The sequence below is a fragment of the Cariama cristata genome, unplaced genomic scaffold (assembly GCF_000690535.1).
Source record: "Cariama cristata isolate BGI_N322 unplaced genomic scaffold, ASM69053v1 scaffold6397, whole genome shotgun sequence".
Lineage (NCBI taxonomy): Eukaryota > Metazoa > Chordata > Aves > Cariamiformes > Cariamidae > Cariama > Cariama cristata.
Window position 1 is genome coordinate 137743 of NW_009624836.1, and position 14275 is coordinate 152017.

The following is a 14275-nucleotide window of genomic DNA, read 5'->3' on the forward strand; positions in this document are numbered from 1 at the left end:
CAGCAAGCAAGCGCCAGCTAATGGAGCACCGCTACCAACTGGCCCTTTGCCCTCACCAAATGCTGCCCAGGCAACCAGACACTGCTTCCCCCACCTGCCATCACGGAGACGGCCAAGGAGAGTCAAGAGGGAAAAAAGAGGAGAGCGGTGACTCCCTCGAGGAACAGGGGCAGCGAGCGGCTGTCGCCACTGCCAGTGGCAGAGAAGAGGACGCCAAAGCTAGCTTTGCCTCCCCAAAGGGCAGGTTTTGAGGATAAGGGAGCCATTAATCCACAGCAAAGAAAACAGAATATGGCACTCAGGACTATTTGCTCAAGGAAAAGAGGGGCAGAATAAAAGGTTTGTGTCACATGATGAAAATCACAGCAGAGCAGGGAAAAAGGCCTTGCAAGCAGCAAGACGCAGCCCCAGAGCTGTCCGTATTCCTACTGCTTGTAACTAGAAAACGAGCAGGCCAGCTCACAACTGCTCGGCTACAGTACTACCCTTGTGCACAGGGCAGTCAGAGCTCATTGCTTCACATACGTACTCACTGGACGGGCAGCTTGCTAGACCGAGCACAGGATTTCACTCAACGCTCCCGTCTCCAGGTTTAGCTCAGGCAGGAGAAGGTGACCTGTGTCCCTCGCCACCGCGCTCCATCCTCAGCCTTCACACGCCCACTGACAGAAAGCAGTCGTTAGAAAAGGCACGCCGCGAGGTACACGTAGTTTTAGGGCCCTTACTGAGAGACACGCTCGTGATTCAAGACTATGTAGGGACGTAGCAGTGACATAGTCCAACAAAAATCCAGCTGTGGAAGCAAAAAAACTCCCAAGGGAATATCACAACAGCCAAATGGAAAAGACATAACTTCCTCTTGCCCCTTCTACACCTTGCCCTTCTCCAGTACACCAACCTTTGCTTTCCAGACAGCTCACTTCTCCCTCACCCAGCTGTGAGAGGCAAGACCCCTCCTGGGAGTACAGCCAGCTCACAGCAGCAGGGAAGATCCTCAGCCTCCCTGGTTTTACTTCCTCCCAGATACGTCGCAGAGGTCAGCTCACTCCAGCTGTCAAAATAGCTCACGGGTCTCCAAGCAAGCAGGATGATTCCACTGACAACTAGGTCACAGCGACCCGCCACCTGCAGAGAGCTGCTCAGCTATACGTGCCTTCCCCATTTCCCTCCAATTAGCCCCCGTACTCCAGCACTGCAGGCAAACAAGCTCGCTTGGGCACAGGAGAGGAGGAGAGAGAGAACCTGCAGCAAGGTGACGGATCAGTGATCCGGGGAGCACTGAAAAAGGCCATAAACTGAGCTCGTAGGTTTAAAACAGGGCCTGAGACACCGATGTGTGTGGTTACTGCGTTGTGCACAGACCTGTCCCCCGACGAGGAAAGGAGGAGGCACGGACAGCTGAGCTGGCTTTGCCTGCCGTTAAATGCACGCGCTGCAATCAGCAGTACCCCAGGCTCCTTCAGGCATTCACAGCCCCATCTGCAGGGGATCCGGGTGCAGAAAGACCAGAAACCTGCTCTAGTCGGGAGGAAACAGGCTCAAAACCAACGAAACCAAACCAATCCTAAAATTCAGAGGTATGGAACTCGCCCTCGTCTCAGCTCCTATGTTGTGTGGCATTTTTAGCACGCTTCTGGCGACAGAAAGATGCATTTTTGCATTGTTGTTGGATTGCATTCAGCTAGCCCTTACTCGAGCTGGAATTTTAACCCAGCTTGACTGATGGAAAGCACAGACAGAGGAAAATGTGGTTTGACTAGACTTGTTAAAAAAATAAAAATCCACATCTCTCACTTATTTTAGTATCTGAGGGCTTTTTTTCCACTTTGCTGTTCAAAGGGCAATAGACAGGCAGAGGAATCCAAAAGGCTGCCAGGAATCATAAAATGTACACGGAAAACCTGCAAAAGAACAGTTCAACTGAATACACACGTTTTCCGTAGAAACACCAAGCTCTCCTTAAACGCAGCTCCCACTCGGAAATGGAAGGGCACCCACACAGCTCAAATCCTCCAAATCTTCTACAACAACTACAGTACACCCAGTTCACAGACAAGACAACAGAGCAAGAACTACTACAGCCTACAGAAAGCAGTGGAGGCAGCTCTAGAAAGATCTCCGCTAAATAGTAAAATTCTAATCTGCTTGAAGAATCCAGTTTAATTTTGTCTACTGTCTTGCACCTTGATTTACAGACAATTTACAAGAAGTCTTGCCAGACTACAGACATTCTCATAGATCAGCTCCTACCTCGCCCGTCATCGTGACGGCTTCCAGCGTACTTTCCCCAAGACAGTGCCAGTAAGTCAGGCGTCAAAGTTTTTATGCCTGCTGCCTACTAGCAAGAGACCGTATTTCCCGAAACAACCAGAAACCTCCGTCTGACTGCAGGCTTACACAGCAACAGCTTCACCACAGCCGCGTGCAGGTCACAGCTTTGGCGCAGTCCCAGCAGAAGCAGAGGACAGAAACTCATACGCTATTTCATAGCTACTTAGCATGGCCTTATAAATAAACAGAAACTTTGATGTAGTTTTCACATAAATATGAACTTTTTTTGAACTTCTCGGTCATTTCATCCTCAGCTTAGCCCTTAAAAAACACAAACCAATTTCTGAGCCCTATGAGCACATAGGTGTTCTATAATAAAACTTCTCTTAAACCTTAGTTTTGAGCCTATTAGTAGAACTAGAGTTTAACAGCCCTCCCAAGACATGCATTGCAATTTGCACCACTTCTACATTTTAAGGAAGTTCAATCAGCATTTTCTTAGCCCAAGAAGTAATGTGCAGTAAAAAAAAAAGCTTTCCAATACCGTCACCTATTACACAGTAAGACCCAGAGCCAGTAAAACATTACCACCTGGCTGAACAAATCCAGCAATCTGCATAGGTGAGAGAATCCAAAATAATTACTGCTGCTTTAGTAGCCAATGTTTCAAGACGCTTTAAAAGGACTCTAAAAGTGTTCAAAGCTTTGACTTGCAGCCTGTTAAACCACAGCTAGATCTTGCCAAGCAGAGCCATGTGAAGTGGGCAAGCCAATGACATTCAGTCAGTCACCATTGGATACCAGTTCCTTACCTGACCACCACTTCAAGCACATCTTTGTCATCCCTTCCTCAAATGGCTAAAGGATGCGAGTGGCTCGGGACAATCCATAAAAAAACCTTTCGCTACAATAACCATCCCTCAGACAAAGGTGACCAACTCAGGAGGTTTCTCGGAAAACCACTGTCCTGCAGGTATCCACGGGAAATGGGTTTGTGATGCTGCCGAGCCCCTGCGGGCCCAGCTGTCCAGCCACGCTCCTCCCGTTCGTCGGAACTGCTCTCTGCTCACCTGGCCGCAGAGCGTCCCCCGAAAGGGCTCCAGCATTACCTGCAGCCCCTCCTGCCCCAGCCTGCTCTAACATCGCCCGCGTGACAACGCGGTTCTTTGTCCCTCGGGACCAAGTCAGGCGCAGACAACGTTCAGACAGCAGCGCATCCAGCAGACCTTGTCCCCCAGAGCAAGGGGTTGTAGCTCTTCACCTCTCTCCCAGCGGAGCTGCCACCTACCCTATTTTTAACAATAGCAACAGCAATACCGGAGAGAATTCACACTCGCCTTTTCTTCTGAGGACTTCCTGGGCAGCTGTGAAGAGCCTCACGCTTCTTGCCTTCTGTGTCTGCTCCTTTCACAGCTTCTTTAGAGCTGGTTCAGGGCAGTCAGCCACCACCTCCTCCCTGCAGGGTGCCTGTGCTGCTCTTTGACACAGGGGTGACCAGGGACCCCTCACCGAGCCTTTAGGGGCTGCAGGTGCAGCTCTCCCTTCTCAGGGCTCAGCTGCCCCAGGCAGGGGGACGTGCCACTGCCACCGACTCTCACAGAGTGGCTTGCTAAGCAAAGGTATACGCAGGCTCTGCTGCACAAGGTCCACGCTTCATACAGATGCTCAACAAAACAGCCTCCTAGAGATGAAATACTGCCTTTACCTAGGAAGAAAGTCTTTCTTCAAGGACTTGCTGGAAAAAAGAGCTGTGAGATCTACAAGTAAATACAATGCAGCTGTGTATGAACTGTAGGGAAGCATCTCTAGGGCATGAAGCCAGAACATCAAGACAATGCACCAGGATACTCAAGTTTGGGACAGGGACATTTTATGTCAAAGGTTTGCCCTGGTTTTAAAGCCTCTGGAGTCTGACAGGCAGCAGACCTAAAGTACTGCAGTCACACAACGTCCCAGCTCCAGGCTGGTACATATTTATTGCCAAGCAGAGACCACCGAGTAGCAGAGCTGGGGAGTTCAGTGGCTTGCCTGCTCGGCTGGCCCCGAGCTCAAAGAGAAGATCACTAAGACCAGGTGGCAGATGATAGTGCCCACTTCCTGGTAACCTTAACACAAAACTTTCCACCAAAGCCAAGCAGCAGCTCTAGGTCAGCAGACAGCAGGGAGACAGAGTGGCCAAAGCAGCTTCCCCAGCACCTGCTAATCACGCCACCCTGCTTGAGAACTAGGAAATGCAAATGACGGAGCTATGGGAATGCTGAGACCTTGTACGCAAGTGTGAATGCAAAAGAGCAGCCTTTATTGCAGCTGCTCGAGAAGCACAGTAAGCAGGAACTATAGACTACCTTCCAAAATTGAAGTGTCCATTGTATATCCTGAACTCCTGTGAGCAAGGACCAAAGCACGAGTCTGAATTGACAACACGGTTAGCCCTTACTGAATAGCCAGCCCCAAATAAAAAGTCAGTTGCTGTTCACACCGAAAACTCCCTCAAGCTACAAAGGAGCGGCAGTACTACTGAACCAGTAGCTGCATATATCAAGATGTGCTGCAATGCCAAAAGGTAGAGTCACATACCAAAGCCTAACACATTTCTATCTTTTGTTGTCCAAACTCTTTTTTTAATAAAGACACCAACCATTAAGACGTGGGAAAGTTTACAGATTGATCCGCCCTCTTTGAATGGAAACTCTGTAGCTGCTAAAGCACCCTCATAATATCCCAGTGTGTTGCACAGTGCCTCGCTCAAGCCCTGCAGTCACACTTCATAAAAAAATCTTCATAGACTGTCTCCTGGCAGTGTCACTGTACTTCCCGTAATACAAACACTTTAAAAATGCTTCTAAGGCTTTTCCTTCCCTCCAGTTCTCACCCCCCAAAAAAAGTCTTTTGATTTAAAGGAGAATAGTACTTCTTAAGTACAGACCCGTCACTTGTTAATTCAAGTTCACTGATTGGCTTTAAAGTCATTTCTTCCACTTCTGCTTTATATCTTTAGTCTTCTTAAATTTCTTCTGTTGCTTGAGTCCTCTTGCTGTTTCTAATTTTCTCTTCTTCTCACTGGGAAACAGGAACACAAATATCTGTTAAAAATACACTAGATTCCCATCCAGCTGGGAAATTTTTGTTGTAAAAGAGGGGCGAGGGTCTACATAGAAATGAGGTTGGGAGAAAGTACTTCCAATTTCTTGGGTCATTTAAACTGGTGCTAGAGAAAGCACGAACAAGAGTATGACCTAGATTCTTTAGTGTCTTCAGATTCTCCAACCCAGTCTGAATCCTGTGAGATCTTGATTTTTAGCTCTTGTCATTGCTTTTCAAGACTTTAAGTTATGTGTCCTAAAGGCAATTCATACCGTGCATGTAGAAAAATATTACCACCGACAGTTTTAAGTATACCATTCTGTTCCTGCACTAGATTCTGACTAGAGTAAACACGACAGAGCTCCGATCTTTATAAGCACTGACAAGACTGTCTCATTCCTGTAAGGTTTCTGGAAACTCACAGCTTCCAGCATTCATGAAAAAAACCCCATGACTATACAAAGGGTGGGATAGAGATCACCAAATTACTTCAGCTGTCAGACACCCCAGGAATGGGAAATAAGCAAGCAGGCAAGTCTCAACTATAAATCCCCACAGAAAAGATGAGGAAAGGCTCCATGCTGGGCAAGGCAGAAGAAAGAAGACGGATGAAAAGGAAGGAATGGCAGAAACGCAGACTCAATCTTTTGCAGGCTTAAGCTCATATTTGAAAGAATTCTTCTTCCCTGAATCTGCATTTCCTCCAATGGGATTATCATAGGCTCCCACCCAGTGCTAGCTCCCAAAGTAAATGGGAGAGTCATGTGGAAAGAGTTCTTTCTTTAAAAGTGACCCAAGGGAGAAATAGCACCAACTTCTGCGCATGATCAAGATCAAGACTTAACCATGTCAACAGAAAAAAGTTACAATAAGCAACGAAGTCACGTGAAGACAGAACTATACTCTAGACCAACACGGAATGGACAGCAGCAGTCTCGCCATTAGAGGAACCACTGAGTACCCAGTAGAGCTCTCAGGTGCTCACAGCATCATTTCTCCAGGAAAACTGAGAACCTATCAAGGACTCCAAGTTCATTTTATCTGCATTTAACTCTTCAGCTTCACTCTTTTGAAAAATGTTATAATAAAGCCAGCAGGAAAGACCAGAGAGACCTCTGGGGAGTATTTCGACTTCCTTAACCTTTTCAAACTGACGACGGAAGCATTCTGTCCTGCTTTGCTCAGCACCTCATTCCATTCTTCATCATCACCCCGGATAATGTATCTAGAGTGAAAAAGGTAAAGGAAAATCCAAGTAAAATTACTAGCAGAAAATAAAAAGAAATAAGGTGATTATATTGGCAGGCACCCACTACTCTACAAACGAAGCCACGGCGTCAGCACCCATCCAAATCAGTATTTGGAAATACATACAAAACTAGACTGGCAAAGGGATACAATAGCTTGTCATGACTGGCAGCAGACTAAGTCCAAACTAGGTCAACAGCAACCAACGATTGTCCCCGTCCAAAGCTGGTCAGTGTCGAATGAAGGTCTCTCAGGAGCCCCTATTGTAAGCACCACAAAACTGTTCTAGGAAAGCCTCTCATCAGAAAAGCACAGTGCCAAATAGAGTACATCTGCTATGAACAGAAAAAATAAGGCCACAAAGGTTGGACTTCCCATAGCAGTGGTGTACACTTCTACTTTGCCCACTAGATTTCCTAAAAGATAGACCTTCAATCACTACAGCTTTAAGCCTGACAACCACCATCAGGTCTTTTTCCCCCTCTCCAAAAAAGAGAAGGATGGTTGTGGTGGTAAAGGAAGAGGATGCAAAAAGCAATGGCTTATAATGGAAAGTTAGCTAAATTAGCAGCTGCTCTTAGACCAGCAGTAAGCTTGAATGCTACAGTTTTTCTGCGTCAATCCAGGAAAAACTGAAGACCTACAGCTTTCTTTCGAAAAAGACAAATTAAGACAACAATTGCTATTCAAATAAGCTCATGTTCTGTGCCCTTGTCTGGGTGTTTAAGTACCCTGGAAATTAGGTACAAATTCAACTAGGCAAAGCAGTCATGTAGCAAAATTGAGTGGTTGCTCTTCATCTCAAGTACTTAGAGATTTAGAATAGTCTAGCCTTTGTTCATACAAGGCTGAACAATACCGGACAAAGCCTTTTCAAATCAAACAGCTCTGTCTCTTCTATTAGTTTTCTATAACCTGTATTGAAAAGTGTTCAAAACAGATTTTTCTGTCTCTTTCTCCTCATGGAGGAGAACAGAAATCTATTTCTGCATGGAAAAAAAAGGGAACATGGTCCAAAACGACACACAGATAGGTAACACAATCAACGCTAAAAAACAGAATTAAAATTTTAAAAAACGCTGGTTATATTGTTTTCATAATGTGACTGACTTGCAAGTCACTTCAAATCACATCCATTTTTGTCCTTTCTTCAAATAAGACAACCAAAGATTTAAAGAAGCTTTTATTCCTTTCCTCAGATTTAACTGAGATTAATCTAGAGCCAAACCAGACAACTTTTCTGGGATGTCAGTATAGCAAACAGGATTTATAAGACAAAAAGTGGGAGGAGCAGAGAGAGAAGGGAGAGCTCAGTGGCATGTGTAACTCCTGTTGGTCCAGAAAAAGAGACATCTGCTGACACTTCAAGTAAATTGCTGGTTCAGCAACTCAGTATCCTACAAATTGTCCAGCTCTACAGCAGTTAAAACGCAAACATGCACACTGTAGTTAGTAAAAGAAGCTCTGGTTCGTTGTTCTTTTTCTGTTGGTTTGGGTTTTTTATTGTTATTTTTTTTGTTAAAGAAGAAAATATTAAAATTAGCCTGGTACTACTTTCATTGAGTTGCACATCCAACTAAGCTGGACAGCAGACAACAGGACCTGTGTACCCTGGTTTAAGAAAACTAACGACTATTTGTAGAAGCACGGGAAACTGTAAAATTAGAAACAGTCCACAGCCAGGCAGTTTGCTTTATTACTTCATACTGTAGAACTATATAACTTATATATGTATAATATACATACTGTACACAGCCAGGATGAAGACTAACACATAGATACATAGTAAGAGCTACTGCCATGGATAATTTACCATTTAAGTGACAAAAGAGAACAGAGGTAAAAGAAGAATGTGCTCCAGCTCATGCCAGAGGCACTGGGACAGAACTGAGGATTGATCCAGCATTCCTGTTTGCAGTACATTTTCTGTTTGCAGAACTGTAATGACGAGCCTGCCCCAACTCTAACAATTCAGTTCACAGTTCCACAGACAGATCTCACTGCTGATCACCTGGGATCTCCGAACTCACAACCTTTTGCTTTCTGTTCAAAATATCAGCAGAAAAAAGGAAGTCAGTAAGTTCATGCCTGGGAGTACGACGTACTTCTCAAGCAATGAATTCACGTACTGAGGTAAACAGGTGAATGGCCTTGAAGAGAGGTTGTTACTGAATTTAATTCATACTGGAAAGAACGTTTTGAGTGTGAAACAAAGCGGCTGCTAACAGAGCTGATGAAGACTAAGTTACTGGCTGTCAGGCACACAATATCCAAAGTTTTCATTAGCATAGCAGCATATGCTTATCCTACCTGGCCACAGTTGAAAATACCCACTGCTATTTCTCATTTATTGATGGTTTGAGATTGTGATACTGCAACTACGGCCACGTGCACAAGTCTCGGCAAGATGCGCTAGTGACCTGGCATTCAAAGGTATCGGGGAAAAACTGGATTTGAGACTCATGCAGATGAATTCTTACTGTGTAAGGTCCATCTCCTTCAGCTTCCCCACTTCTTGCTTGTGTTTTTCTTGGAATTCCTTTGCAGCTTCTTCCTACAACACGACAACACAACAGATGCATTAAGTTCTAAGTGCAACAGTGACCACGTAATGGAAGGAAAACACCTTTGCCACTGAAAGAAATGTACATCCCCTAAAACAAATACCAGATGATCCTGAAAAGCTTCTCTCCTATGTAATTGCATTTTTATGTTATTTGTATACAAATACTTGTAATATATAACTCCAAGAACACTTTAGTAGGTTCCGCAAAAAATCTCTACTGCAGAATAACAAAGCATGACTACAAGCATTTAACACAATGCTGTCAACTTTAAATTACCATAAAGTGCCAGACTAAATGTGGAATTCTTTCCATCCAAGAAAATTGAGATTACAAGGCTTCTACACTCAAGGGAACTCCATGAAGTGTTTACATATGTATCAAGAAGAAAGTTCATAATTACCAAATCGTCATTTAAAGATTTCAGTGTTGGCTCCATTACAATATCCTTTGTTGCCACCATCTGCTCCTCCACAGCTTTTTCCTGGACTGTGTTGAACAACTGAAAATGAAGTAAGCCAACACATGTAAGACTTGCTGATGTTTCTTCTAGGTTATTGCTTTAAAATAAGTAAGAAATGCTGTCTGTCCCCATGAAACTCTTCTAACCTCGCAAATATTATCAGGCAGTTGTTTATTTCCAATGCATGCATTTCATCATACTGAAATAAAAAGCTCAAGGCTGCCTCCTGAATGCAGAATTATATACAGATTTTATAAAAAGTATAAAACTAAAATCAGTCAGCACTCAATGTCACTCACATAGCTGTAAGGAACTCATAGTTTACAACATACTTTATTAATACAGCATCATTTGACTAACAGTTGTAACTAAAAGCTTCATTTTTTTTTTTTGTATGTTTTCTTCACGATAACTATAAGGGTGTTATGGTGAGCAAATCACCTCTCCAATGAACAACCTATGCCAGACTGCAGAAGCTTTGCTACTGTACCCCGAACCTTGAGCACTAGAGGCCCCAGACTCAGGAAGCAATTGCAAGCAGTTGGCCAGTATCGTGTCCGTCTCACCATTTGATAACTCATCACGTTACTCACTTTATCACAGACATTACAGAGAAAGAAAACCAGATCCAAAACTTTCCAAATATCACACTGGACTTCAAGTCTACCTCTAAATGACATTGGAAAAGTTTTTTTTTTCCAAGAAAAGTTGAGATCTCTCCATCCCACTGGACTTCAAGTCTACCTCTAAACGACATTGGAAAAGGTTTTTTTTCCAAGAAAAGTTGAGATCTCTCCAATGCAGTGAACAATCATAAGCAAATGACTCAGGCCGAGCCGGCAACATGGGTTGTATGCTCAGCATTTTGGTCAGGACATTTCAACACTTAGAACGATAAGACAAGTACTATTATTTGGGAAAACACTACATAAATCAATGCCATAAATACCTCCTTTTTCCACTGGGATTTTCCTATCTTACAAAGAAGTTTACCGTCAATTATTGAGGACACGTTAAAGATACACAGCTCTGATTCAGCTTTCTATTAGTGCCAGGCTAAGTATTGGAATTATACTGTGGTGCAATACAACTAAGTCAAAGCTCATCACGATGCTATTACCTGGACTACTTTGCGGATGATTCGGTTGAAGAGGCCCATCAACTGACTGCTGGGCAGTTCCACCTCCTTTTCCAGTTGGTCCAGAGATTTATGCTGTAGACCAATACCTAGGAAAAGGGCCTGAGGAAACAACATGTATTTCAGTTATAGAAGATTTTAGAGCAAATACAAATATTTATTAGCCTCTACGCTCCCTACATTTTACCAAGTCCTTGCTCTACTCAAGTAATACAAGGCTCCTCTGCTTGGCTCAGACGCAGTGGAACACCCCTAAATTATTCTGTAGATGGCAGGGGCCATACCATACTTAGTACAGACAAATACCTTTCTCCTGAAGCACAGCTAAAGGTGGAAGAACACTACAGTCAGGAGAAATCACAAAGAGGACTACAAAAGAAGCAATTACCTGAAGCAAAGTCTTTTTTCAAAGATGACAAGAAACAGGAAACTATTCCAAATATATATACAAAGAGAGGTGAAGCATGGCTTGTTCTCACAGTGATACGTACCGACTGTGCAGCGGAGAGAGAGATATCACCCAACTGGTTGAGAAAAAACATCCTGGCAATGATAGGTACCATATCCATGATGAGATGATAGTCCACCATGTTGCGAGAGTACATCTCTAATCTCTTCAGGTCATAGGGGATGAAAACCAATTCTAATTCAGCACGACTGATGGCTGATGGGTACAATAAAAAGATAACAATGTCAAGACTGTTCTTCATAGCTATCCAGGATCTCAGTATTTAACATGTTCCTTTTCATATCATTGAGTGAAGGCCACCTGCTACGCCACAGGTTCACTTCCCAAGACACTTCAGAATTCGACACACTAGGTACAACACTGCTATTCAGATGGGCTTGGTTATTCAAAGTCTTTTCAGACGGACGTACGCCCATATGAAAAACACTGCAACTGTCAAAACAGACCAGCATATCAACTTAAAGATGCCAGAGAGACTGAAAACAGCGAGGGCTGAAAAACACAGTTTGCCCAGTCTTTAACTATCTTACACTTGTTTTGCAGTTAAAGAGCTTTGTTCCCTTGTAACAGCAACCAATATGCTTTCACCAAGTCAGATACCAAAAACCCACAAGGTTACCCAGTTCTCTCAAGAGGACTCCCCTCTGTTAGGCATATTGAGAAAACAGCAATTTGCTTTTAAGCCAGAAGTGACTGTTAACAACTGTCTTGTCTGGCCCCTTTTTTTATACTGCCTGTGTGTTTCCCCCAGCAAGTGCTGGATTGAGCCCAATAACATTCAGCTGAACTAAAGCCTCTCTCTTAGAAAGACATCTTGTTCCAATTTCCAAATTTCTGATGACAACGTTCTTCCTAAGGTCCTAAGCAAGCTGCTTTGCCTACTGACCCTTGCTATGCAAGGCTTCCCTTTTAATTATGTACTGGATTTGGCAGGTGTCAGTATCCATCCATGTTTTGTCATGCATTTAGCTGTTACAGTCAGGAGCCCTCTAATTTTAGGTTACTTAAAGCTTCGACCAAAAAAAAGCAGTGGAAAAAAAAAAAAACAACACAAAACCCAAACACCAAAAACCCACCACTACTTGTTTTCAGTGGCAGAAAATGTCCCTTAGCTTTTACTTAGAAATACAAGCATTTTTCTGGATAATAGGAACAAAATACAGTAACTGGTCGTGAGCAATTCATGGCACTTCACAAGACATCATATAATGCATGTATTTGAGAACTCTAATAAACATATACGTGGACTTTAAACTGCAATCTAAGTGAACACTGTGAGTGAAACGTTGTGGATACTCACGTGGTTGTGGCTGGTGTTTGATATTTTTGTTCTGTAGAATATTCAATGCCAACGAGGGAGAGAATGTGCTGAACTGGTAGGAAAGCAGAGAAAGGAACCGCCTCCTAAAATCTATAGGACAAGATGATAAAATAAACGACTCCTGTAGATCTCTAGAATAAACATCCCAGAAGATTCTTCTAGCATCAGCAAAATCAAAGTTACCTTTCCAGAAGGCAGTAAGCCAAGGCTCCTGTTCAGTCTCCTCTTCATTCAGCATCTTCAGCATGATGCACGAATGCTCACCAGTCAGGTCATTCTAATAAATAAGATGTATCTCCCATCAGCCCCATGAACCTTTGGCACTCTGTGCTCAACTGAAGAAGGCAAAGGTCTTCTAAACCAACAACGACGACGCATATATCAACTGCTACTGATCGCCACTACCTAATGTAAAACCTGTGAACTTCTAGAACTTGGTAAATCCAAGTGTTGAAGGACTTGGGCTTCTTGAGGTAACCAGTAGTCACCAGTATTGCAAATTCCAGGTACAGCTCAAGAGTCAGAAAAACAAAAGAAAAACGCACTGACATGGAACGAAATTCTTACTCTCCCCAAAAGTACTAAAACTGCTAGTGCTATTTTTTCTGTAAACACCTAGAAAAACAAGAGCAGCCAGTTCAAGGGCCACCTACATATTTTACCATTAACCATATTAGTAACCCCCAACATCTTTGCTCTAATTTTTTAAGTGCAAACTACTTCGAAGACCACATTCACAACCCTAAAACCTTGCTCCTTTAGTTAACTATAGGCCCAAAGAACAAAAACGAACATAAAACAAATGCCAAATGCAGCCTCAGAAAACTTTCCTGCCCAGATCACATCTCACAGAAGCTAATGGAACGATGCCCAGTGATTTCAATAGGGCTGGATTTCATTCAGAAACAGAATGCTACTTACTGGTGTCTGCCTTAGATAAACTGGCACAAATCCAGCACGTTTCCAAAACCTGGGGAAAGTGAAAATAGAAAACGCACTGAGAATTACAGAGCTGTTGAGTCTACGATAGTTGTGGTTACATGCAATCTATCTACTGTACAAGAACAACTGTTGAAAAGTAAGCGAAAGCCTGTAAGACACCCCGTCAGCTAACGAAAATGAACACTGACAGAAGGTAGTAACAGCAGTCAAACTGAGGTTCTAACTTAGAGGAGTGAAAAACTATGATTGTGATATCAAAAAATGAACAAACTTTCAAAGACTGACAGACATGATGCAAGAGTTATTGTATTGCCATGCTTCCAGGGCCTCCTTTTAAAACAGGCGGACGGATTTTGACCAATAATATCACAGACTCCTAAGGGATACCCTAGGGAGGGGCTGAGGATTTACAGTTTACTTCAGAGATTCTGCTCTTCTTCAATGAATGCTGATTTTTCCTGGCAACTTCCAGGTTTCAAATAGTCACCTGAGGACCAGAGAGAATCCCAGACAGATCAGCAAAATCCTGCTGCCAGCTCTTTCCTGTTCCTTCTTGCATCTTGAGTTGTGAACTGGTCCTACAATTCCTTTTGCTCAGTAAAAGGAGGACTAGTATAAAAGACCTGCTGAGACCAGACATATGGCATCCCAGATGAAAGAAAGAAGCCAGGCCGCAGAGCAACTGTCACTGGCAACCCACCTCCCCAGGCCATGGGATGACCACTCATCAGCTACACAGGATGTTGCATATTTAAGCAGGAGACCCTGCTTGTGT

The 14275-nt window shown here is 43.5% G+C and overlaps 1 protein-coding gene across 1 annotated transcript; it reads right to left on the minus strand.

Annotated features, from left to right (window-relative positions):
- Positions 1-4871: 4871 nt before the first annotated feature.
- NAT10 (N-acetyltransferase 10 (GCN5-related)) lies at positions 4872-13524 on the minus strand. The gene is made up of 9 exons (XM_009703324.1): positions 13480-13524; positions 12742-12835; positions 12538-12648; positions 11260-11432; positions 10751-10870; positions 9571-9669; positions 9084-9157; positions 6497-6580; positions 4872-5331 (listed from the first exon to the last, which is right to left on the minus strand). Exons 2-9 carry the CDS (start codon positions 12803-12805, stop codon positions 5238-5240), a joined length of 819 nt encoding a protein of 272 aa, XP_009701626.1. The 5' UTR covers positions 12806-12835; positions 13480-13524; the 3' UTR covers positions 4872-5237.
- Positions 13525-14275: the final 751 nt, after the last annotated feature.

Excerpts from the sequence above, each read along its gene's own strand:
- NAT10 (XM_009703324.1), bottom strand. The coding sequence starts at position 12,805 with ATGCTGAAGATGCTGAATGAAGAGGAGACTGAACAGGAGCCTTGGCTT. Across the intron at positions 12,649-12,741 it reads GCTTACTGCCTTCTGGAAAG|ATTTTAGGAGGCGGTTCCTT; the intron begins GTAACTTTGATT and ends CTTGTCCTATAG. Across the intron at positions 6,581-9,083 it reads AAGGAGATGGACCTTACACA|ATACATTATCCGGGGTGATG; the intron begins GTAAGAATTCAT and ends TTTTCACTCTAG.